Source organism: Girardinichthys multiradiatus, chromosome 9 (assembly GCF_021462225.1).
Source record: "Girardinichthys multiradiatus isolate DD_20200921_A chromosome 9, DD_fGirMul_XY1, whole genome shotgun sequence".
NCBI lineage: Eukaryota > Metazoa > Chordata > Actinopteri > Cyprinodontiformes > Goodeidae > Girardinichthys > Girardinichthys multiradiatus.
The window spans coordinates 13090503-13116399 of NC_061802.1; the positions used below are offsets into that span (position 1 = coordinate 13090503).

Here is a 25897-nt window from a genome sequence, read left to right on the forward strand (position 1 = left end):
ACCAAGATTTTGCATTGATGATGGTAGAGTCTGACCGCTGCACAAAGCCTTCTCCAGCACATCCCAAAGATTCTCAATGGGGTTAAGGTCTGGATTCTATGGTGGCCAATCCATGTGTGAGAATGATGTCTCATGCTCCCTGAACCACTCTTTCACAATTTGAGCCCGATGAATCCTGGCATTGTCATCTTGAAATATGCCCGTGCCATCAGGGAAGAAAAAATCCATTGATTGAATAACCTGGTCGTTCAGTATATTCAGGTAGTCAGCTGACCTCATTCTTTGAACACATACTGTTGCTGAACCAAGACTTGACCAACTGCAGCAACCCCAGATCATAGCACTGCCCCCACAGGCTTGTACAGTAGGCACTAGGCATGATGGGTGCATCACTTCACCTGCCTCTCTTCTTACCCTGATGTGCCCATCACTCTGGAACAGGGTAAATCTGGATTCATCAGACCATATGACCTTCTTCCATTGCTCCAGAGTCCAATCTTTATGCTCCCTAGCAAACTGAAGCCTTTTTTTCCAGTTAGCCTCACTAATTAGTGGTTTTCTTAAGGCTACACAACTGTTCAGTCCCAATCCCTTGAGTTCCCTTCGCATTGTGCGTGTGGAAATGCTCTTACTTTCACTATTAAACATAGCCCAGAGTTCTACTGTTGTTTTTCTTTGATTTGATTTCACCAAACGTTTAATTAATTAACAATCATGATCATTCAGGATTTTATTTCTGGCCACATTTCTTCCTCGAAGACGATGGTTCCCCACTATCCTTCCAGTTTGTAATAATGCGTTGGACAGTTCTTAACCCAATTTTGGTAGTTTCTGCAATCTCCTTAGATGTTTTCTCTGCTTGATGCATGCCAATGATTTGACCCTTCTGAAACAGACTGACAACTTTTCCACGACCACGGGATGTCTTTCGACATGGTTGTTAAAGAAATGAGAAGCAACTGATTGCACCAGTTGGGGTTAAATAACTTGTTGCCAGCTGAAACATAATCGCCCATGCAGTAATTATCCAACGGGAGGCTCGTACCTATTTGCTTAGTTAAATCCAGGAGCGACTTTTTTTTTTTGTCCAGGCAGTGAATTACTGTAACAGAGAGATGGTTTAAATAAACACATGTTTATGTTATTGTGTACATAAGCCAGCATCTCCCTCTTCTTTGTGTTCACCTGCAGGAAGCAAACAGACTCTTGACCCTCTTCAGTGGGACTTTGTGGGGAAGAATCTGTTTGCGATGGCAGCTGAAGGTGTTATCTTTTTCATCTTCACCATACTCCTGCAGTATAAGTTTTTCATTTACTTCAGGTAAAGATTCATTCCCTGTTTGCCATTAGATGTTTTCTTCAGTAGACTTCCTATAATTTTTGTATTCCTTGTTCTTGGTGGTAGTTTGCTTGCAAAGACGCACGTCGCAAATCGTTTAGTTGCTACGGTATTCCATCAGTTAATCTAGAACATGTTTCTCCAGGCCGTGGTGGAACAATCCTCAGCTTCCTCCCCTTGGTCCAGAGGATGAAGACGTGGCGAGAGAGCGTGAGAGAGTGAAAAGTGGCAAGGCCCAATCTGAAATCCTCACCATGATAGATCTGAGCAAGGTACAAGCTTAACGCTTAAATTATAAAATAAGCGAGCCACTTTATGCATTCAGAGGCGTTTAATAAAAACTTGACCAAAAGAAGACGGCGAGAGCTCAAACTTAAATCCAGCTAAATGTGTGCACTTTTACTTGAACTGTAGTTCTCCAGCATTCCTAATTTCGTTTTGTTTGTAGTGTAGACTGATACATTTTATTAATAATAGTAAAAATCCTTACTATACAAATGGACTTTCCTCCTCCAGTACATGGTGTTAGAAAGTGTCAGATAGCACTGGGTAAAAGCAGCAATAAAGTAGACAAATATGTAATTCACCACAAGGTCTTGCAAATACTTAGTTATGAAAGATTTCTCAATGAGCGAATTATTGTTAACTCCTTTTCTGTGATATATATATATATATAATTTTTTTTATTTATTTTGTCCCTCAGGTTTATAAAGCAGGCAAAAAGCCAGCTGTGGATCGACTTTGCCTCGGGATTCCCCGCAGTGAGGTGAGAGATTTTCTCTTCTAACTATAAACGCAAACACAACTACAGAACCGTCCAGAATTCCCATTGCTTATACTTTCCCACATTTTGTAAAGTTTGTAAAATCTGACCTATGGTACATGGAGTTTGAAATGCTGATTATTGGGTAAAAGTTGTGCTGCAGCGTGATGTTGTGTAAATATGAAATGTGAACAGGTTGTTTATGAATGTTCTTGAGCCGTGCGATTGTGGATGCTAGTTTCTTGTTGAGACACTCAGGTTCACTCTGTTCACTGGAATAGTTTGTGGTAAATGGCTTCGCTAATTTCGGGGCTTTTTTCCCTGGGGCTCTCTCAACTAAAAGCATGGTCATTGCAGGTAAATTCACATTTTAAAATGTTTCACAGTACAGATACATTTCTCACATCATGTCGTTTTGTGTCTGCCTTTCAGTGTTTCGGCCTGCTCGGGGTGAACGGAGCAGGAAAGACGTCCACATTTCGTATGCTGACGGGAGATACGCCCATCACACACGGAGAGGCTTTCCTCAGCCAGCACAGGTGCAGAACCTCTCCACGTCTGGGATGTCTTCACCATCTGCAGAACATTTATGCATTAAGTAGCGCTGTTTGTCTGCTTCTCAGTGTGCAGACAGAGATGGAGCGTGTCCACCAGTTGATGGGTTACTGTCCACAGTTTGATGCCATCAGTGATCTGCTGACAGGTCGGGAACATCTTGAGCTTTACGCTCGCTTGAGGGGGGTGCCAGAGGAGTCTGTTACTAAGGTAAATAAACCTGAATCATTATTTCCTGCATTTTTTAGCTTTACATATTTTCTAATCAAATTTTTTTATCAAACTATACAGGGTTAATTTCAGTTTTTATTGTTCTTTTCAGAGGTTACCATAATGTTCAGATTGAAAGTTTTGTGCTTTCCTAATCCTGAAGTGTCTGATCTGGTCTGTAGGTGGCTCAGTGGGGGGTGAAGAAGCTGGGTTTGACTCAGTATGCAGAGCAGGCGGCTGGAGGATACAGTGGAGGCAACAAGAGGAAACTTTCCACAGCTATTTCCCTCATTGGGGCTCCCCCTGTTATATTTCTGGTAAACAAACAAAGCAGGTTCCTCAAAAGAAGCATTATTTTAATTAGATATTGTTTTATTCTTAGTTTTTTATGATACTTTGCTCTGCTCTGGCAGGATGAGCCTACCACTGGAATGGACCCAAAAGCCAAAAGATTTTTGTGGAACTGCATCCTTAGTGTCACAAAAGAAGGCCGAGCTGTCATACTCACCTCCCACAGGTATGATACCTTCATTTTAATCTTCACACCCAAAATATTTGGAGCGTAATCAAAGGTAAGGCTTTAACACCTTGTAGACTATCCTCTCATTAAAATCGCTTTCAGGTCTTAATGCCCAATAGAGTTAGCTGATGCATTTTTCAAGGGATGTGGACCTTCTTGGTTCAATAAAGTGGGGGGGGGGGACAAGGCTCCTTCAAGGCAGGGCGAGGAGGTTAAGGAATGCATGCATGCAGCAGAGCAAGAGAATGAGAGCGCGGCAGCCTGTCTGCATGTGGTCACAGGTGGACAAGGGCAATGTAAGCGAGACTGGAGCTAGTAGTAAAACCTGATGGCTGACTGAGAATGAGCAGATTGAAAGATAAAGCAAAAACTCTGTAACGCAAGCAGCTCTTTTTGCCACTAAAGGAGGCGTCTGCCCGCCACCTACCTACTGCTGTAGCACCAAAAGGCAACAAGTGTAAAAACCAGCGAAGAAAAGAAAACCAATAATTTTCAGAGTAATGGTGAGCAGTTAAAATCATAAAGATAAAGACTGGAGGAAACGTAAAATAAAGTCTCCCAGAAGTGAACATAGTAAATGCTTTTTTTGCTGCAGTGTAATTGCTGCAGCAACAATGTAGTCCTAGACATCCACTAACTGATTCAACGAGCAAGACACCAGGAAGAAGTTAAACCAGAGAAGCATCGTCAGGACATCATGAGGGGTAAACGACAGAGGGAATTTCACCTCAGCAACAGCTAAAGACAACTGTCTGGGCAGTAGCAAAAAACGCAAGGACCCTTCTCTGTCTGCTTCTAGCCTGATTTGCATGATTATGGTGTAAGGTATTAAGTCAAATCAAGCCAACTTAAAAACTAACCATGTTAACCATTTTCTCCTCTCTGTGTCCAGTTCATTACTGCAGCTAGATGTAAATATATGGTGCAGAATAAAGCTAGAAAACTTAACATCTATTGGTACCATTCTGAGGCATGGCATGAAGGTCATGGAAGGGAGTCGGATGTAGCTTCATGTTTAACCAATGGTTTGAAGAGAAAACCTGTTTGAGGCTATTTTTCATCTGAGTGCTGTTCTTGTGTTCTTTTTTATATTTCGGTGGTGGGTTATGGTGGAAATTACACTAAACATACAGGTCTGCCTCCTGTTAAAAGGTATAGATACTATGAAGAAAAATCATAATAATCTATTGTTTTATCACTATTCTTAATTGATCAAAAGTGTAAAATTACCATGAAAATGTCAATATATTAAAAGGCTACTTTTTTACTCCAAATAACAAATAGTTGATGTTATATTGATGATACGTACAGGACTAAACATGACAGAGTGCTGAAAAATGTGGGTCCAGGATGAAATATTTTGAACACCTCAAGGTATATCTTATCTATATATTATGTGCCATACCTAAAATACCAATCTGTACTTGCATTAACAGTAAAAACACAAATTATTTATTTATTTTTATTTTTTTGGCATGTGGGGCCTTTATCTTTCATTTTGCGACAGTAAAGAGAGGCAGAGAGAGTGGGAGAGACATTTGGCAAAGGTCGCCGGGTCTTGTACTCGAGGATTATAGCCTCTATATAAGGTCACGCACTTAACCATTACACCACCAGTGCCACAAATAATTTATTTTTTACTATAACTGTGAATAAATTAAGGTAGTAAGGGATTAATAACCAAGGAAAAAAGACTAAAACACTCACGATTCATTTTTTGACAATGAAAACCACAAATACACACATTTTTTACACGTATTCTTTGTCTGTGCCATTAGTATGGAAGAGTGTGAGGCTCTTTGCACAAGAATGGCCATCATGGTGAACGGCAGATTTCAGTGTCTGGGGTCGGTGCAGCACCTGAAGAATCGGTAACCATACACTGCACACTGCATCAGTTTTTAGTTTCCACTCAGCAATAAAGCTACATTTTATAGTTATGTGTAAACACTCTTTAGCATGGCTTTCAAACACTCTTATCACTTGATTTAGAAATGCCATCGTATTTTTATTTAACATGTTGTAAAACCTTGTGGGATAATTATTATATGTCTAGTTTTATGCTGCATGTGTAATTTATAACTATTTTGAAATGTGCAATATAAGTCATGAGATGTCACTTAGGAAGTGGACCAAAACCCAGACAGGAACCAGGGAGCTGCGTGGTTAATTGAAGAATTTAATAAAAGCCAAAAACAATAACTAACAGGCAGGCACGACGAACAGGACATGAAGGAATGGCAGAGTGAAAGGAGGATGCAGTAATGAACAATAAGAACCAGTGATACTGAGAGAAGAGTGGAGAATGACATTGAAAGCAGGTGTGTTAATCAGGGGATTATGTGGAGCTGCTGAGGCAAAAAGAAAGCAGGGGAGACTGAGAGAGGGAGACTTACCACAGAGAGAGAGCTAAGACACGTAGAAACTTCAAACCAAGGGTAACAGACTAACACTGAATTGAGATAAATCACATTTCTAACAATAATGAACATAGATAAATTAACTATTTATGGCAAGACCTAAAGAACACGAATAAACAAGGGGATGATGAAAACCAAGACCTAAACACCGAAGGATCCTGACAGGAGCTAAACAACTTGCATCCCTGTTCAACCTATTGTGTATTTCCTGGCCTTAGAATATGGTTACAATACTTGAACATTTTGTGTACTCATCTTGTTAAAAATAAAATACAAAAAAGCCAAAGTGGAAATTGCCAAACAGATCCCAAGCTTTTACAAGGTTGATGAGGTAGCTGGCTTCAAGGCTTACTGTGTTACTAATAGGAATCTAGAAATCTGGACCAGGAGAGCAGAGATTGGGACTAAAGGATTAATAAGAGTTTTATTATCAATAAGATATATTTGAGATAATAACACAATAGAACAAGCTGTTAAAAAAAGATACAAGGCTTGCACTAATTTATTAAAAGTCTAATGGAAATGTTTCAGTGAAAACTAAAATATCCACAGAGCTGAAAGTGGGAATAAAATGTTTTAGATGTAATTTGGAAAAACCTGAAGCCAATCAACACGTTCACAGCCAGCATTACCCAGTTTTAAAAAATTATATTTGAAAAACATCAATATTGAAATTATACACAACAGCTACAATGTAAATTATTAATTTAGGACAAAGTGAAAAGATTTTTGTTTTGGTTGTTGAAAACTTGTTGGAACCTCAATAAAAAAAGAGGTTTTGTCACAAGTCAGGATTTTATTGATCAAAGGATGACCCATGGCTGTGTGTGGGTAAGTAATTTGACTTTTTTCCAAAGTGTGTAATTTGTTTTAGTAGTTTTGGGTGCTTATTGGACCCACAGTTGAAATGGTCAATGATCTGCTTTTGATTCTAAGGAAACATCAGCAAACATTCTCATTTATATTTGTTTTGTAGTGAAGAAAACCATTGCGGCGAACACCTTCACATTTTGTCTTCTTCCATCTTTTGGTCAGATTTGGAGATGGATACACCATCATCCTCCGTCTGGCGGACACCAAGTTGGACGCTGACTCCTGTCCAGTTGACACCTACATGAGGACGTCTTTTCCCATCATTGAGCTGAAGGAGAGACATAAGAGCGTGCTGCAGTACCAGCTGCCATCACACGCTTGCTGCCTGGCCCGCGTCTTTGATGTTCTAGCCAACAACTACGAGGAGCTCGGCATCGTTGACTTCTCCATCTCGCAGACCACCCTGGATCAGGTAAGGAAGAGGATGCAGCAAAGATGAAAGCCTTCAGTACTCTGAAGAAAGTTTATGAGTGATTTTTTTTTTTTTATCACTAAAGGTTGAAGAATGCTGCTGTAGTGAACAATCAGCAACATGAAATGACTTCAGAGTCTGTAACTCAACCATTCTTATTGGAATCAAATAAGCCTAATGATTTTTTTTAACAAAATTAATCTAGCAGGAATAGAAATAATACAACTGCACTCTTCAAGAGAAGAAGATTGTGTTTATCTTTTAGATTTAGTTGTAAAAAATAAAATGTTGAGCAGGATCACATCTATTATTAGTCAATGTTTACTCACTGCTGATTAACAAAACTACAAAAATCAAGATGCTATAAATCTCTATTTGCAAGATAAATAATGCTACTTGTAAGCTAAAAACTATTTGTAGACAGGATTATACAGGAGCTCTTTTCTATCAGAATTAGGCTGACTGAACACCCTAAAACAATCAAGTACCTGCTTAGGTCAGACAAAATTATTGTTGATGGTCTAATTAGAACCTAATGGTAAATTCGGAAGAAATTTTTTATAAAAGAGTCAAGAATTGGGAATCCACCTGGACATCCTATGAACTAACCTAGAACATCACTTGACCCTCTTTGGGTCAAATGAGGTCTGCTTCCTCAGAACGACACGTGCTCCTGCTTCATGCTTTAGTCTCCCGAGTCTTCTGGCTGGAGGACCAGTTGCTTCAGCTTTGCAACAGATCTGTCGTATTTTGGGGTACTTTTAGAAAGGCAATCAAAGCTGGCCTATCCCGATACTGGCTTTTACATGTTTGCAGGTTTACCATATTTGATTCGGAACTGGGTTATCGATGCAAAACGTGCATGCTCAGGAAAATGTTTCTATGACTTAACCCCCTGCTTCAGGTCTTGATCCCCACTAATGTTTGTTGATGCATATTTCACACATGTCAAGGATCAAATTAGACGCACTTTGCCGCCATCCAGCAGTTCTACCAAATGGTGCCTAATTCTGGTAATTTGTTTACTAAATATCTAAATTTAGATCTATTCCATGTGTTATATACGAATAAATATCTACCAATTTTGCATCTCTTTTATAGAAAAAAACATAAATACTTAATCGTTTTTTAATTGGAAATAAATTCATGCAGTAAGGGGTTAAAGACAACTGAGATGAGTGAAAAATACCAAAATGGCAATCCTTAAAAGCTTTATTTAAAAATAAACAACTTAGGATAGCGTGCAATGGTAAACAAACAATTATAACAACCATAGTCCTTAAGGGAGATCAGTTCTGGTTGACTCAGTCAGATTTAACTTCTCTATTCGATAAAAGCTTTCAAAGAGTTCGGTTTCAAGGACTGCATTTGCAGCAGGCCATTTCTGCCAGGAGCAATCAGCCAATCAGAAGTGGACTATCGGACAAAGAGAGAGTTACTTCATATTATTCTGCCAATGAAGAAAAGGGAGTCTGGATTTCACCAGTAAGAGAGAGTTGTTCCTGTGTGACGTCTGAGAACTTCACAGATGGATGACGCTAAAAATACTTTAAACACCGACAGCTATTTATTGTAATAATTTTAAGGGATTAAAGCGGTTTCCTAGTCAGAATTGACCTAATTGATTATTTTTATTAAAAGGAAATAAGGTAATTAACCTTCATGACCTTGTGGTTTGTCTCATTAAGGTAGCTGCAGGAGGTTTTAAATAAACCAAATGACTTTAGAAAGTCAGAAAATATCCTTATTATGGCAAATGAGCATGATGTTTTGAGAGCTATGTTGTATTTTTGTCTAAGCTAAGAGTTCGTTATAACCAAATAAAATACAGCTGACCAGAGTTAACTTTGCTGACCTAATCAAATCTAGTAGGCTGTGTGAAATCAGCAGGAAAACAGAGTCTCTTTTGAGAATAAAATGTCCAGGTTTAAGGGTTGATTCACGCTAAACTGCATTAGATTTGTGGAGCTAAACCGATTAATTTGTTTCATTTTTGCAGGTGTTTGTCAGCTTTGCAAAGGAACAGACTGATGACGACTGTCTCACAGATGTGGTTGCCGATAACGGTGCAGCACGGCTAAACCTTCCCACCAGAATAAATCCTCCCATCATCCAGTCTCAACAGCCCACAAAACCTCGTCAGCAGAGGAAATCTTCACAGCTTCCAGCCAAAGCACCCAAAAGCGATCCAAAAGGAAGCAAACCAAAGACGGCAAAAGCCAGAAAGATCCGTTCTAACGGGGAAACGAGCAGCAGTGTGCCTATGAGCAGATTACCTCAGGCAGAGGAGAAGGGTCCAGAGTCGGACAGCAGTAACGGTGGAGTTCAGAGGGAGTCCAGCAAAGCTCACAGGTCAAAACACAGAGATGAGAGCTCCAGCAAAGATCCTGCTACGCTCTTTATAGTCGGCACCAATTCACAAGAAAGCTCACTGTAAAGTGGTGCAACACAAAGTGGACCAAAGACGAACAGAAACATTTTTTACTTCCTAGACATTTATCTGTATGCTGCAGAGTTCACAGCATCATGACAAACTGTCCAGAGTGTTTGTCAGAAGTGAACAATGTTCTTCCTTTCAATGGCTTTGGTGCCTTGCTCGTCTCGTCATAAACCTTTAGCTTTATACCTGTTAAAAAAAGCAACCTGAAAATATCTGTTTCATCTTTCTAAAGTAATGTTCTGCTTATCCTGAAAGAATGCTATGCAGGGCTGAGTGCAGAAACGGTGAGTTTCTTTCTCAGGTCTCAGTCAGTTGATCTTTCCTAGTTTTATTTTTTTTTTTCCAGAGAGCACTTTATGCAAGATGCTGCAAACTATCAAACAGTAGCGGATCAATATGTTACGTGTCCTTATTATAGGGATTTTATTTAGTAGATGTCTTGCGGCTGTCGAAGGTTATTACAGGAGAGTTTACTGCGGATTTTACCTGTGTTTTATAACTACAATTTTGTCATACATGTCTTTTTTATTTATATATTTATGCTGTGAGGTTTGTAGTTACTGTTCAATAGAGGCTGTCATTTAAATGTTTTTGTTTTAATAATTTAAATTATTTTTCCATCTTTCTGTATGCTACACATTTATGAATGATGTAGTCTGGAAAAGCTCCAGTAACACCGATGTGGTTCCTTATTGATTTATATAAGCAATTTCAAGCCAAACTGTCCAACTCCAACCAATGATTAAGTGCTGATCAGTATAAAAGCGCTGGTGAAACAAATACATTTTAAAAGGACAATTGTTTTATTGAAAATGTGTTACTTTTCTGACTAAGCTCAGTTCACTGCTGAATGCCTGAAGAACTGTGATGCATTTAAAAAATATTGTTACTGTAATGTTTAAGACTAAGAATAAGTATTAGTGGGCTTTAATTCCAAGATCTCCATTAAATTTAAGTTTAAATGTGGAGCTGTCAGAGCTGATTTCTTCTGCTCTTTTTATGTTTTTTTTTCCTGTTTTGTCCTTAACTGCTGCATGTCAAACCAAATAAAGCTGGATGTGAAATTTTACAGTAAAAGCTTGCACTACTAAATGTAAACTTCTACTTGAAAAAAAAAATTATCTGCTGTAAATCCTATCCTGATATCATGATGATATAGAAAAAAACCTGAAAGCTGTTCTGATTGTATTATTCTGGAAGGGAATAAAAGTATTTGATTTATCGACACCTTTATTGTATTTCTTTGCTACGCTGTGAAATTCAGGAATTGTTTCATCATCATATGAAATCGAAAGATATTGATCGGTCTCTCTGATTGATCTAAGAACAAATTAAATGGGTTTTCTATCTGAAGAGACCAGTGAAACATCATACCCTAACACCTAGGAGGAATTCACTTGTTCGTCCTCACTCCTCTTCCTCTTCTTCAGTTTCTGTGCAGCTGTCATCAACTGGTGGTCCAGTCTGCATGTAGGAAAGCCAATGGTGAAATGTATTCATCTTGCCCACATTAAAACATGAAGAAAGTACTGGTTATCAATTTTTTGACCAACACCAGCAGATGACATGTCTCCTGAAATCATTGCTGATTGTGGAAACTTCACTTTAAATAGTTGAATTATGTTCCTCTCCGTTCTTCCTCCAGACTGAAGGACCTTAATATTCAAATAAAATGCACAATTTACTTTCACGTAGAAAAAAAGAACTTTGGACAACTGAGGAGCAGTCCTTTTGGTCCTTAGCCCAGGGAAGATGCTTCTGACTTTGTCTCTGGCACAGGGGTGGCTTAATTCGAGGACTACAACGGTTGTAGTTTGTGTCTTGGATAGGTCTGTGTGGTGGCTTTTGACACATATCTTGCAAATCTCCCTGACAGTCTTGAATGGGTTTTGCTTCACAGTCCTCTTAAGGCTGTGGTGATCCCTGTTGGTTTCTATCAGTTTTCCCTTCCTCTCAACTTTCCACAAATAGGCTTAGATTCAGCACTATATGAACAACTGTTTCATCCTTAGCAATGACCTTAGTCTATTTTTCTAAAACTAATACATTTTGGGTTTTTCATTAGTTGTAAATCACAACTGAAACAACCTCTTGAAATAGATCACTATGTGTGTTGAATCTATTAAAGATGAGGGTCACTTTTTATATTGAATTACTAAAATATATTTTTTTTCCCCATGGTATTCTAAATTATCAAGAAGCACCTCTCTGTCTCATTATATGCACTATAAAAGGTATAACATGGTGTAAAACGTTGAAAAAGTATGTGGTTTGGGATAAGCAATTGTTAAGTATTATGTTTGTTTCTTCCCATCTGTTTTTAAGTAGACAAAATATACTACGTTCAGCTTTAATGGAGCTTTATTTTAAGCATTGCATGTCTGGTTTTGTTGTGTATTTTTCCTTTTATGCACTGTATTAATATCTGTACACGGAGATGAAATTAGCGCTGCGCTCTCGGCCGCTTGTGATTAAACACCGCTTTGCCTTTGCTCTGTCAGCCTCACTGCTAGACGCTAGCATTCACTCTCGCTGCTTTAATTTGTATTTGTCAATCTTCTGTCCCTTTTGTCCTGTAAATATACTGTCGACCTGGTCGTTCCGTTTCAATATACTTGAATAAAATGGTCGTTTTGACAAATGATGAAGAACAGGATTACATGTAAGTACAAATTTCCTTGTTACCTTAGCTAGTTAGCATCAGCCGGAATCATAGTTCAGTTTAAATGAAAATAAAACACGCTTCAAGTCTTTTTGTAATCTTTAAACGTATCTTGACTGCCTGAATATTAACTAATCCTCGTAGGCTTGTAGGATGTGTTTATGGCGCAGAATTAAAAGGATTTTAGCGATTATTTAACTGTCCTTGTTAGCCTTTAGCTAAAGAACTAGCTAACTTGTTTACGTTTGTTTGTCGTGGAGTTTTCAGTAACCACCCTAATTAAGATTACTGTATCTGATGATAAGAACATTATTTTTTAATTTCCTAATTATTCAAGCCAATTTCTTATGATGGAAGATAAAATTAAGCTAACACATTACTGTTATTGCGAACCTGTATTATAGTAACTGTAATTCGAAAGGCTAGTTTATAAATCGTTTAAGGTTACGTGGATAATTTGGGTTAACCTAACAAACCAGGTGGATATAGCATTTTATGATGCTAATACCATGCTGGGCTGAGGCTAAAAATGGCATCTTACAGGCAGAAAGCCCAGCAGAGGCGGGGGTGGACCCTCACACAACATTCACTGACCTACATCTTCTGCTGCTGGATGCAAAAGATTCAAGTGTCACTGTTGTGAACACCTATATCATGCTGCCTGTAATAGTGTTATATTTTTAGAATCACACGCTGATCATGTAAACACAAAAATGTCGCATAGGCCAGTTACAGTCAGTGGAGTGAATGAAATGTGGTTAACAAAACTTTTCATATACCATGCCATGAAAAAGTACTTTCCTTCTGACAGATTTAATCTGATTTTGCCTATTTTGTCACACAGATGTTAAATAATCTCTTGTCTCATATCAGACAAAAATAATAACTAGTACAGCTGCACAGTATGTCAAATCTTTATTTCAACATGTGTGTGTTATATTGCGATTGCAATCTCAAGGGACTTCCTGTATACAAGATTTGGTAAAACATAATATTTCAAGTGCAATGCACTCAGGATCTGTATATCTTTGTTTGTGACCAGTTAAATGGACTCCATCATCCTTTAATGCTCACAACATGAGTTTTGTTTTGGAGCCTGAGATATCAATATTGCAATTTTCAGCAACAGCATCATAATTAAGTATTTTCCTGAAATCATGCACCCCCATTTTCTATTTATCGGAAATGGCTCTCAGTGTAGTTTGTGGGAGACCCAAAGCCTTAAAAATGGTTACCCTTTCCAGACCGATAAATGACATTGACGTTGTTTCTAATGTGTTATTGAATTTCTTTACATTGGGGGGATTGTGTTGCTTTTTGAAATCTTTCAGACTACTTCAATAGGTTTGGTTCTGGTGATTTCTTGATTCTACGTGTATGACGGTAACAAACACTTTTTTCATTACTTGGCATTCAACACCGTCTCCACCACTTTTAGCATCTCAGCCACTGAAGAGCTACATCAGATGCATGCATTATGGACATTTAGCAAAATACATTTAGTATGCACAATGTGATAGCTTAAATGACCAACCTACCCGGTATTGTCTGTCCAGCTTGTATTATCCTGGTTGTCTGCACTTATGAAGTAGACTTGATTAATTGGATTCATTGTAAATGCCTGTATGTGAATTTAAATTTTTAAAAACAGTCTCTGAGAGATGAGTTATGCATTAGTTTGGGGATGCCCAAGTCTGGTCCTCGAGAGCTAGCATCCCGCAACTTTGAGATTCATTCCTTCTAACGCCCTAAATCAGAAGGGTGATCTCCCTCATCGGCATGTCCGTCAGCTCTGCAGAGGCAATGAGACATTTATGAGATTCAGGTGTGCTTGTGAAGGGGTGCATCTACAAGTTGCAGGATAGTAGCTCTTTAGGACTTGGCTTGGGCAACCTTAGTTTAAGAAAAGTAAGATTAACTTAAAAGCAGGCTTGCATTTGTTGAAATGGAAATACATTTGAATTGGAGTTTATCTATTAGGATCACATTGCTACATTAATCTAATTTTAGTTCCTATTTAATTAATAAAAACATCTGCCCATCACTTGTTTAGAAACAAATACATGAACAATATTTTAATGTTTTTAGATTATTTTCTTATTGTCATGATTAGGTTTTAGATTCTGCTGTGTTTTGTGTATTTTGAGCTTTTTAATTTCTCCAGTTTTTCAAGGTTCTAACTGTCTCATGCTTATCCTTTTTATTAGTTTTATTTATTTTTTTGTGGAAATGTAAGGGTCAAATATTTTTGTAGCTTGAACAGACTCTGACACGTTGCCTTCTGTTCTGTTTTTCAGCCTGATAGAAGAACGCAAATGCGTTTCACTGCCCTGTTCACCTGCTAAGCGAGTGTCTCCTGCCAAAAAGAAGCAGTTTTACATCAATCAAGCCATTCGCAACTCTGACCTCACTCCACGTGCCAAAGGCAAGAAAAGCCTTCGCCGACAGGAGAACAGTAAGCTCTACTGCGTATAAGATCCTGTTATTTCTATAGGCTGAACGAGAGTGGAAAAGCAGGTTTGAAAGTTGGTACTCCATAGGTGTAAAAGATTTAAAGACCATTGGCCCTTTATATTGGATCATGGGAGTGCATTTCTGCTGGTACAAATCATGGAAAGTGGAAATCAAGATGACACCTACTGAAAATAACATTTACCACATATAAAATAAGCAACCGCTGCAACATTTTGCTTGGTTTCTTTTATTGGTGTCGACATCTGGAAATTTTAACCAAGCCTCTCTTTCCTCTACACCTCCAACATTTCCACAGTTTGTCGAGTCCTCCGCCAGAGAAAATAGAACCCTGGATTTGTTTTATGCAAATGTCAGGGATGTATATACAGGTCCTTCTCAAAAAATTAGCATATTGTGATAAAGTTCATTATTTTCTATAATGTAATGATGAAAATTTAATATTCATATATTTTAGATTCATTGCACACTAACTGAAATATTTCAAGTCTTTTATTGTCTTAATACGGATGATTTTGGCATACAGCTCATGAAAACCCAAAATTCCTATCTCACAAAATTAGCAGATCATTAAAAGGGTCTCTAAACGAGCTATGAACCTAATCATCTGAATCAACGAGTTAACTCTAAACACCTGCAAAAGATTCCTGAGGCCTTTAAAACTCCCAGCCTGGTTCATCACTCAAAACCCCAATCATGGGTAAGACTGCCGACCTGACTGCTGTCCAGAAGGCCACTATTGACACCCTCAAGCAAGAGGGTAAGACACAGAAAGAAATTTCTGAACGAATAGGCTGTTCCCAGAGTGCTGTATCAAGGCACCTCAGTGGGAAGTCTGTGGGAAGGAAAAAGTGTGGCAGAAAACGCTGCACAACGAGAAGAGGTGACCGGACCCTGAGGAAGATTGTGGAGAAGGGCCAATTCCAGACCTTGGGGGACCTGCGGAAGCAGTGGACTGAGTCTGGAGTAGAAACATCCAGAGCCACCGTGCACAGGCATGTGCAGGAAATGGGCTACAGGTGCCGCATTCCCCAGACCTGGGCTACAGAGAAGCAGCACTGGACTGTTGCTCAGTGGTCCAAAGTACTTTTTTCGGATGAAAGCAAATTCTGCATGTCATTCGGAAATCAAGGTGCCAGAGTCTGGAGGAAGACTGGGGAGAAGGAAATGCCAAAATGCCAGAAGTCCAGTGTCAAGTACCCACAGTCAGTGATGGTCCGGGGTGCCGTGTCAGCTGCTGGTGTTGGTCCACTGTGTTTTATCAAGGGCAGGGTCAATGCAGCTAGCTATCAGGAGATTTTGGAGCACTTCATGCTTCCATCTGCTGAAAAGCTTTATGGAGATGAAGATTTCATTTTTCAGCACGACCTGGCACCTGCTCACAGTGCCAAAACCACTGGTAAATGGTTTACTGACCATGGTATCACTGTGCTCAATTGGCCTGCCAACTCTCCTGACCTGAACCCCATAGAGAATCTGTGAGATATTGTGAAGAGAACGTTGAGAGACTCAAGACCCAACATTCTGGATGAGCTAAAGGCCGCTATCGAAGCATCCTGGGCCTCCATAAGACCTCAGCAGTGCCACAGGCTGATTGCCTCCATGCCACGCCGCATTGAAGCAGTCATTTCTGCAAAAGGATTCCCAACCAAGTATTGAGTGCATAACTGTACATGATTATTTGAAGGTTGACGTTTTTTGTATTAAAAACACTTTTCTTTTATTGGTCGGATGAAATATGCTAATTTTGTGAGATAGGAATTTTGGGTTTTCATGAGCTGTATGCCAAAATCATCCGTATTAAGACAATAAAAGACCTGAAATATTTCAGTTAGTGTGCAATGAATCTAAAATATATGAATGTTAAATTTTAATCATTACATTATAGAAAATAATGAACTTTATCACAATATGCTAATTTTTTTAGAAGGACCTGTAGTTCCTCTGTATGACCTGCTCTTGGCAAGACAGATCATGATTTGGTATTTTTCTGCTCTTTGTATTAATTTTTTGTTTAGACACAACATGTCACCAAGAGAACTCTGAGGAATTGGTCCCAGGAAGCTGAATAAACTCCGTCGAAACATTTTGAGAATACAGATTGCGATGCTCTCTTTGGGCAGGAAAGGTCGAACAGTATTTCCATCATGGGAGAAGAAGTGGTGGTGGTGGAGGAGGAGGAGTATAAATACCAGCTGGACAATAGACTGCAGTGGAGACACAACAGTGATGTCTGCAAGAAGCCTCTTAGCTGACAGTACCTCTTGAGATAAGCTAGGTCCTTCATGGCTTGTAGCAAGATGGTGCATGTCTTCTTTATGTCTGTTGTGGAACGTACCATCTCATTTAGTCATTGGGGGTGCAGCATCAGAGTCAGGGACTTACAAAAGCTGAATAAAGACCATTGGCTCTGTTCTGGGGTTTGTTCTCATTGTGCAAAGAAGGGGCTCCATAAAATTCAAAATATAATGGATAACTCTGTGCATCTTTTTTACAACTGAGTAATCCAAGATCAGACAAGATTTTGTGCTCTGTCAGAGGCTTCTTCAGATATGCTGTAACATGGAACGCTACAGGGAATCATCTTTCTAATCACAGTTTGAAGAAACTTGGATCATTAGAGCTCCTGTAATGTTTAATGTCTCTTTAGGAATAATAAAGTAGCACTGATATGAATTGAATAGTATTTTTATACTACTCTTTACTGTTTAGTCTGTAAAATCTGTAATTCTGTTTTCCTGTCTCCAGCACGCTTTCTTGCCAATCTTCTTGAGAAGGATGAATGCTCCAAAGACGATCTGGAGGTTTGCAGCAACCCAGCAATCCCGTCCATCTTCACTGAAGCCTGCACCAATGGAAACTATATTGAGGTAAAATTTAACAACTTTCTTTTTAAGGTTACAAACAGTTTTTGGAGAAATCAGTGCTTGTGGGATAAACTAAATCTGCAATTTATTTGATTTCATAAAAAAAGCTCTTCTTTTTGAACTGCCCTAGTGTTATATCTCGTTGTGTTTTCGTAGCCATGGAATGACTTCATGAATTGCTCTGGTGAGGAGCAGGACAGGCTGCTTTCTCTACTGGAACATGAGGGGGCCAAGAGGAAAAATGCCAATCAGCTTCTCAAGGACCACAAGAATGGTGAGCCTCTCCGTTTGTTTATAAGCCTGTTTATTTCCAGCCTGTTTGCTCTTAGGCATGCAATTGTTTGGCTGACTGGCACTCATCTCTCTACAGTATATCCTGCCTTTACTGCTCAGGAGTGCTTCCACAGAATCGATCGCAGGCTTCGAGCGACTCTGAGACGGAAGCAAATACCCATGGTGGGTGTCGTGTCTTTGTCACGTCTCCCACTGTGCTAAGAAGTGTATTGTTAGTTAGCTATTTGTTTCAGTAGTGTGTAAACGTTCTTTAGAATCCCGTCCAAACAGTTTGACAACTATTTAACAATGCGTAAAGATGTTTCTGTTTGGTTGAAACTTGCCTTGCTCCTACAACAGGATACAGTTGTTTTGTTGCTACTTTGTTGCAATGATTTTATTTTCTTGTGAGACATGAGTTCAAGCATTCAACATAGATAATTATCCTATATTAGGGGGGCCTGAGTCCGGTCCTGGGGAGCTACTATCCTGCAACCTTTACATGCATCCCTTCTCCAACACACCTAAGTCAAATGAATGGCTCGTTACCAGGCCTCTGCAGAGCTGAATGACTGAATGTTGATGAGGGAGATCAGCTATTTGATCCAGGTGTGTTGGAGAAGGGGTGGATCTAAAAGTTGAAGGATGGTAACTGTTGAGGACTGGACTTGGGCACCTCTGTCCTATGTTATTGTCCTTAAATGTTCTTTCAATTTTTACATCTTCAAGTAAATATGTTTGTTGTTACCTTTTGTTATAACTCAAAGAAATTATTTTTTGTGCAATTGATGTTGAAGCCAGCCTAGTTAAAGAGAGACATGTTAGGAACGTTTTCTGCTCTATCCGTCCGTCCCTCCCGTCTACCTTTCTAAAGGTCTTTTAAAGGGGAAATATCATGCTTTTAAATTTTTCCTTTTCACACTGAAATCATTCAGTTGTGGTCTGTATAAGTGGAACTGCAATGCTTTGGTCTGAACTCCTTGTTACTGTAGCGCCACCCTGTTCTGAGGTGTGTCTGAGATCAACTCGCTTTGATGCCGTCTCTTTAAATACTATTCAGTGGGTGCATTTCCATGAAAAATAAAATTTAACCAGGCACTTCGAAGAGGTTCTGATGCTGGGGGACGGTGTAATAAATTGTGTGGGTTAATACACCCAACAACCGAACGTGTAGACTTGTCCACTTGCAGCTTTGGCATACTTGAGCTTGGACTACAAGGTTGCAGCCGGAATAAAAATGGCGGATACGCCAAATTGATCAGCTGGGACTCCATGACCTTGTTTAGTAGTTTCACAGCAAATTCTGTGAGTAACAGTTCAAAAAACGTAATAGAGAACAGAGAAAGCTCAACGGATTGCAAAATATGACCGAAACAGACTATAAAGATATCTACACAGCACATGGAGAGACTAAATACAACTTTTCTGCCCTCCTACAGACTCCAAGTACACAACAAAATGTATTTAAGGGATAAAAAAGTAGAGTTTGCACGATGTGTCCCCTTTAAAGTTACCCTGATGTTTATCTGACTGTGTTCCTGTACTGGGATGAAGAGGAGTCAAAAAGCAACCAAAGTGAAATGAAGATTCTTTCAAAGACCTTCAGATAAACTAAAAAAGATTTTTAAAGATCAGTTTAAAAGCTGGAAACGAAGCTTTTCTGTGTGGAAGCAAAACGTAAAGAAATCATGGTTGGTTTAAAACCTTTGCAAATACGACATATTTGGAAGTCTGCGTTGATTTGTGAATAAACTGACAAACACCTCGCACAAGATTTTCTGAGACAGTTACGTGTTGAGAGGAGGAAGCTACTATGTCAGAAAATGACATAAGACATGTTGGAGTTGAACATTTATCTTCAAACATGACCAGAACATCAAATCTGTTACCTTCTGTTTCTCCAGGGAACGCTGGAAGTCATTGAGGAAAACCTTCTGAGTTTCTTCAGCGCTGATCCTCAGTCAGTTTACACAACTATCCTCAGCAGCAGGTACACATTCTCTTTCTGTTGGCAGGATATCCACAGATCTTCAAAAGCTCTGGATTCAGATGCTTAGTATGTAGGTAAGCCTTTAATGACAGTGAGTTGTTTATTGGTGAGTCTGAAGCACCTGTAATCATCTTTAGATAAATTAATTATGTGGTGGTATTAGAAACCATTGTTGTTCACTGCCAAGCAGTACAATTGCTTCTTTATTATTATTATTATTACCATCAGACTGGCATTCAGTGACATGATTCAGCTATGAGATGTTCGTTTACTTTCTTGCATCTGTCGGCTTTGTTAATGGTTTAATTTTGTGACATGAACCTAGCAGCTTAAGTACCCATATATATGGGCTTTAATTTTGTTTGTGTTCTTTAAAAAATGGTTTATGTTAGATGTCAGAAATTCGTAAGAAATGGCGTTAATTAGAAAGATTTCAGTTGAACATAAGGCTGCAGAAAAAGAGTAAAAAAAGCCATATTCCTATATTGGAATCTTTGCACTGGACGCTCTGATAACCCCGAATTAAATTAAACATTATTCTGCTCAGCTAAGAAGCTGTCAATAACCAGTCCCTATCATTTAAGGTAGAGAACACTTTCAACAATATGATTCAATGTTTCATTTTTTACATAAAAATGGCATTTTTACAGTGGTGCTTAGACTTCTTATATTCACTCTTAGCTTTGGATTAAAGTTGGATTTGTTTCTACTGTACCGTTTATTACTTCTTACTTTTTAGCCATAAAATTTGGTTGTGTAAAGTAATCTGTAAGGGTTGATTGACCTAAGATGAGAAACTGGGTCATGAAAAACATGAATAATTGGTTTGAATTTAATGTGAATGATAATGTGACCCTATAGAGTCATGCTTCTGTTATTTGTGTTTGTGAACCAGTTTTGAGAGACTACTTCTTCATGCCATCTGCCAGTATATGGACCTTGTCTCTGCAAGTGAGTGGACAATATAGTATACACAATTTGTATTTATATCAACTATTAAAGCTTATAAACATAATCACAGACTAATGGAATAGAAATATCCTTTTTTTATGTGGTCTGTCGTGGCATTTCAGTCATACCATACGGAGCAGGTGGTTGCCTACATGTGCCAGGACAGTTTTACTCTACAAAAAGGATATCTCAAGACAGTTTTTATTGCATCATACTCGTACTCGTCGTCTTCCGCTTTATCCGGGTCGCGGGGGCAGCAGACTCAGCAGAGATGTCCAGATGTCCCGCTCCTCCAGGGAGAGCCCAAGGCGCTCCGAGGGCCAGCCGAGAGACATAGTCCCTACAGTGTGTCCTGGGGCACCCCCTGGGCCTCCTCCCGGTGGGACGTGCCTGGAACACCTCCCGAGGAAGGCGTCCAGGAGGCATCCAGGTATAGATGCCCGAGCCACCTCAACTGGCTCCTCTCGATGTGGAGGAGCAGCGGCTCTACTCCGAGACCCTCCCGGATGGCCGAGCTCCTCACCCTATCTCTAAGGGAGTGCCCGGTCACCCTACGGAGGAAGCTCATTTCAGCCGCTTGTATCCGGGATCTCGTTCTTTCGGTCATGACCCAAAGTTCATGGCCATAGGTGAGGGTAGGAATGTAGACCGACCGGTAAATTGTAGTGTGGGTGGGTGTGTATGTGTGCAGGTTTGTCACCTGCTAGTGTACATTTGTAAGTGTGGCGAAAACGGTAGAAGGTCTGCAAATTGCAGCACCTAATGGCAACAAAGGGCAGGTAGACCCGGTTCCAGAAGGCTGCATCAGTCCCAGTTGGACCGACGTCGAAATATCCTTTAATGTCCCACAGTGGGGAAACGCAGGTGGACCAGAAGGAAAGTGAAATGCAAATTGAAGCATACAGATTTACACAAAGGTAAAAAATAGAAAAAAAAAAAAGAATAAAAGGCTGTACTGTAAGGGAAATATTTACAACATAAGAAAAATATTGTACTTTTATAAAAAATGGCATACTGAGATTAAAAGAAACTGAGTAATGTCTAAAACCGCTTTTTGGTATTTTCTACAAGCTTTTCTGTTTATATTCTCTGTTTCCGTTTCCTGTTTGCAACCACAAATGCAGCTTGATATGTTTCAGTCGCATTAGAATAATAAAACTGTGTTGGGCCTACAGGCATCGACTACAACGGCTCGCGTCAGACGGAAGTGGTGAACAAACAAGAGGAGTTTCTTCCTCCTGGACTTCTGCTGTCTGCCTACCTGGAGCAGATGAGCTGAGACTGGAGCCACGCCTCTTTCCCTCCTGTTCTTCTGCAAACACAAGCTCTGTCAAATGTAAATAGGATGTGCGGTTAATTGTCCATTAATTCTATCCACAAAAAAGTAACAATAAGTATAACTGTAGGGATGGTATGTTACAGGTGAGCTGCAGCTTAAACATCCAACTACACCTTCACCTTACATATCTAGAGGTTTTAATCCATCCTGCAGACCAATTTCTCACCTGTTGCTAGCTAGTCTGAAGCAAACCCCTCAAAACATTTTTTTTAATGTTATCAGTCTTGAGAAATACAGTTCAGAGTAACAGATAATGGTGTTTGCAATCACTAGTGATTACAAAATAGTTGTAAACACTGTTTTGATTAATGCCACCACTTGAGGACATTTCTTAATTAGAATTTAGCTGGACATGGACAGTAAAAGCAGCTTTTTGTCATGCACGTTTTGTACTGTGTGAGCACTAACTAGAAATATACAGTGAGCTCATGTTCTTTAAATGCTGATTTATACTTCACATACATGTTAAGAGTTAAAAGAGAAGAATAAATATGGACCAAAAACATGTTTTGCTCTAAGCTACAAAGCCTAGGTTACTGTCATGTTCCAAATCCCAACGGTTACAAAAGTTATTTGTTCCGATCGGCCTGTTTTACTTTGGTGAGGCTAAAGTATACGGAGGCCTCAGTCTTCCATGCAGCCGTCTCGGGTTCGAGTTCCCACCCTGGAGACCTATGTTGCAAGTGTCCCCTTTCTCCCCATCCGACTTCCTGTCTGCCAACCTTGGGGAATTAACAAACAATATAAGCCACTAGTGGAGCAAAAACCAAAGCTATTTTTCCCACTTTCATTGTGGCATTAATCCTGCACAACTCTATACAGGATAAATGTCTGTATTAGAAGAAAACACAAAAAAGCTGCAATAACCTGGTTGCATGAATTTGAGCACACCCTTAAAATAATACTTTGTTTAAAAAAAAAAATCTATTGACTTAGTTTGGGTGTTCATTCCTCTCAAGTACGAACTGATCCAGAAGTAAAATGTTTTTTGGTGAAGCTGTTATTTTGTTTATTCAGATGTGTAAATGTGGTTTGGTTCCCAACAGACACCTTAAGGTTTCGGGTCATCAATCAATAAAAGCCCCAGTTTTATCTAAGGAAATGTGACCCCAGGTCCAGAACACCACCTTCATGACTAGTTTCCACCTTTCCATTGATTATGGAAAAATGCCCAGTTCTGATAATCTTGCTGTTATCCAGCATTTCCTCCACTTATTGAAGACTTTTCGCTGTGCCATAGTAAGTGTATTTATAATGATGTGGACACCTGCCCCTTTGTTTTGCTCTGCAAACTGGCTTTAGTTGAAGGATGCCAATGGGTTTGGGGTACTGAACTTAATTCAAGTTCATCAGATTCACTATAATTGATGTTATTTGTGCACTCAGGAAGATAAAATGTTAAAAATTAGATCCAAAAGTGCATAAAATTGTTCAAGGGTTGTGCAAACTCATGCAACTTCTGTTTTACATGTTTTTTTTACATTTTCCCCCTAACAGATATATTTTACAGTTGAATTGTACATGATGCATGCCAAATTGAAGGTGAGAAAAGTTTTGAAATTAATTATTTCAATTCTTACATTGCGAAAACCTGACATTACCAAGGCTATGCATACCTTCCAGATCCACTGTAAAGTTGCCGTAGCCCCAGTTATTTGACTCAGACCCAGTGCTCTGCAAGTCAAAATGTACAAAATGTGGACCTGCTTCTTAGCCATCACTTGAAATATTTTAGTTAAAAAAAGACTGTAGTTGGGGGTTCTCATAGAGCTTATGAAAACTAAATACAGTATAATCAGTGTAAGCTGTAGTTGGTCTACTCACCTTTTGAGTACATTTTCATATATTTTAATACAATCTCTCAAGGTGAAATACAGCCTTTAGAGTAGAAACCGGTATGCCATCATGAGATGAATATTTAAAGAACTGAACTCGTAGAGTGTCCTGCTCATGTTAACCAATAGCTGGATTAGTTATTTAGCTAGAAAAAAAACAATAATACCTGAAGAAATGATGGAAAATTTACTCTGGCATCTGCACCTCTGTAGTTCTGTGTGGGCTTTAAGGAGTCTGTTGCTCTGTTACATAATTGCATGAAAGGTGCTAACACTGCTCCCAAATCAGATGCATATCTGCCTGAAACAGTCACCTTCTAGATTTCCGTCATTGAGGTTTAAAGCATGAATCCTAGTTTTCCTCATGTATGCACGGATATGTCGCTCGTTGTTTAGGGAACATTTTTCCCGTCATCCATATAGAGTTAAAGCAGGTTTATTTACTCTGTATATCTGTTTGCTTTCATCTGCCTGACGCAACCACACCCTGTATGCACTGGAAAAGTTTTCATTACCAAAACGTTCAGCATTTAACCCGCGCTACTGTAACCACTGCCACCTGAAACACCGTTCAGGCTTTGAGCTCAGATCTGTTACATATCTCAATGTCTCTGATTACACAGCAGATCCAGTGTGGACGACTGGAGCAGCTGCTGTTCTGGTGCTGGTTTCTGGTGTAGACAGAGTATCTGTGTTGTCTCAGTAGTAGCTTCTCAACGATGAGGAACTTTATTGTATATAAAAAGCTGTAACTGAAGCCTGCATATTTACATGCATGTCTGCATTATGTTTCCCCTATAAATGCGCAGTGAACTCTTTGTTTATACACAGAACAAAGTGCTTTAACAGCTTCTTTACATTAACTGATACTATCGTTTAATGATATAAATCAGCAGGCATCATTCACATTTTTCTGATCCGATCCACATTTAAGGACTTATAATTAATTAAAAACAGTTGCATTAAAAACCTTTGAAACCAGAACAAAAGCACTTCTGTCTTATGAACACAGTTTCTATAATTTGTACATAAATTTCTACATTTTTACTTGACCAGATTTTAAAAACATGTATCCAGATTCTTACAAAAAAACAAGAAGACCTGTCATTTTGTCAACAACCAAAGTTTGTGTGTGTGTTGCGTGGATACATCCAACTTCTCAGGCTTTGAAATGGTCATTGAATGTCATGTTAGGATTTCACATGTCTGTTCTGTTTACGCTGTGTTTTACTTAGATGAACTCGATTGGTTCTCTGGAGCTCTTTGAAGGGCTGACAGCTTTTTAATTACATGTAATCACGCTGTAAATATTTTACTGACTTGTGCCAAAATTAGGTTTTTGAAAGTTTAAAAGTCTGAGAGCTTTATACGTGATACTGGAACATCTTTGTGTATACCTGATGTGCTAATTTATGATCTCTGCCGCTATTAAAGGGGATTTAAGGTGTATGTTTGTGCATTTTATTGCTTGAATTTTTCTTTTTACCTCATTACAAGTCAAAATTCTGCTTTTAATATTAGTTCCACACTACTGAAGAATGGATTTGCTGTTTCCCCTTTGAGTTTTAGGCTAACTTTCTCTTCTGCAAACTGATTCTGACAGAGGGTCAACGTGTGTCGCAATCTTGTTCCAAACTTTAGCGAAAAATTGAGCACAATTTACATTTCTTACAAGAGGACAGAACAAAAGGGAGAAGGTTTTAGAAACAAAATAAATCAATAACAAGAACAAAGAACTAATGTTTAATGTGGGGTGAATATTTTTTAATGGTGGATGTACCCCATTTATCAGATTGATCAGAGCTAATTAAAATCTAGCTGTGATTCTTTAGATTATTATTTTACAAAGTTGTTCTTTAAGAATATTGGAATATTCAGTACCCAGGAAATATATTGCTGCCTATAGAACTTTTTCATGTTTTTTTTTTTTATGTTACAACCACAAATTTGAAGGCTTTTATTGGATTTTATGTGAC

The 25897-nt window shown here is 38.9% G+C and overlaps 2 protein-coding genes and 1 long non-coding RNA gene across 4 annotated transcripts in view; 2 read left to right on the top strand and 1 right to left on the bottom strand.

Annotated features, from left to right (window-relative positions):
- Positions 1-10759, top strand: part of abca7 (ATP-binding cassette, sub-family A (ABC1), member 7) — a 57329-nt gene extending 46570 nt beyond the window's left edge. For both annotated transcript variants that reach the window (XM_047375724.1, XM_047375725.1), the window contains 10 exons: positions 1192-1321; positions 1485-1611; positions 2043-2105; positions 2535-2641; positions 2726-2867; positions 3050-3184; positions 3281-3384; positions 5166-5258; positions 6843-7092; positions 9092-10759. In XM_047375724.1, coding sequence (XP_047231680.1) covers positions 1192-1321; positions 1485-1611; positions 2043-2105; positions 2535-2641; positions 2726-2867; positions 3050-3184; positions 3281-3384; positions 5166-5258; positions 6843-7092; positions 9092-9529 — 1589 coding nt within the window. In that variant the 3' untranslated portion in view covers positions 9530-10759. The remainder of the gene's footprint in view (positions 1-1191; positions 1322-1484; positions 1612-2042; positions 2106-2534; positions 2642-2725; positions 2868-3049; positions 3185-3280; positions 3385-5165; positions 5259-6842; positions 7093-9091) is intronic.
- Positions 6206-14485, bottom strand: LOC124874385. Its single transcript, XR_007039788.1, has 3 exons — positions 13733-14485; positions 10907-10996; positions 6206-7083 (listed from the first exon to the last, which is right to left on the bottom strand). It is a non-coding gene; the product is annotated as an uncharacterized LOC124874385 (long non-coding RNA).
- Positions 11944-25370, top strand: r3hdm4 (R3H domain containing 4). The gene is made up of 8 exons (XM_047375726.1): positions 11944-12194; positions 14492-14649; positions 17415-17536; positions 17690-17807; positions 17904-17989; positions 19711-19796; positions 20692-20747; positions 21923-25370. Exons 1-8 carry the CDS (start codon positions 12157-12159, stop codon positions 22024-22026), a joined length of 768 nt encoding a protein of 255 aa, XP_047231682.1. The 5' UTR covers positions 11944-12156; the 3' UTR covers positions 22027-25370.
- The last annotated feature ends 527 nt before the right edge of the window (positions 25371-25897 follow it).

What these genes read in the sequence shown, in the direction of transcription:
- r3hdm4 (XM_047375726.1), top strand. Translation starts at nt 12,157, where the DNA reads ATGGTCGTTTTGACAAATGATGAAGAACAGGATTACAT. An exon ending in CCTTCGCCGACAGGAGAACA is followed by an intron (nt 14,650 to 17,414) that starts GTAAGCTCTACT and finishes TCCTGTCTCCAG; the next exon opens with CACGCTTTCTTGCCAATCTT. An exon ending in ACAACTATCCTCAGCAGCAG is followed by an intron (nt 19,797 to 20,691) that starts GTACACATTCTC and finishes TTTGTGAACCAG; the next exon opens with TTTTGAGAGACTACTTCTTC.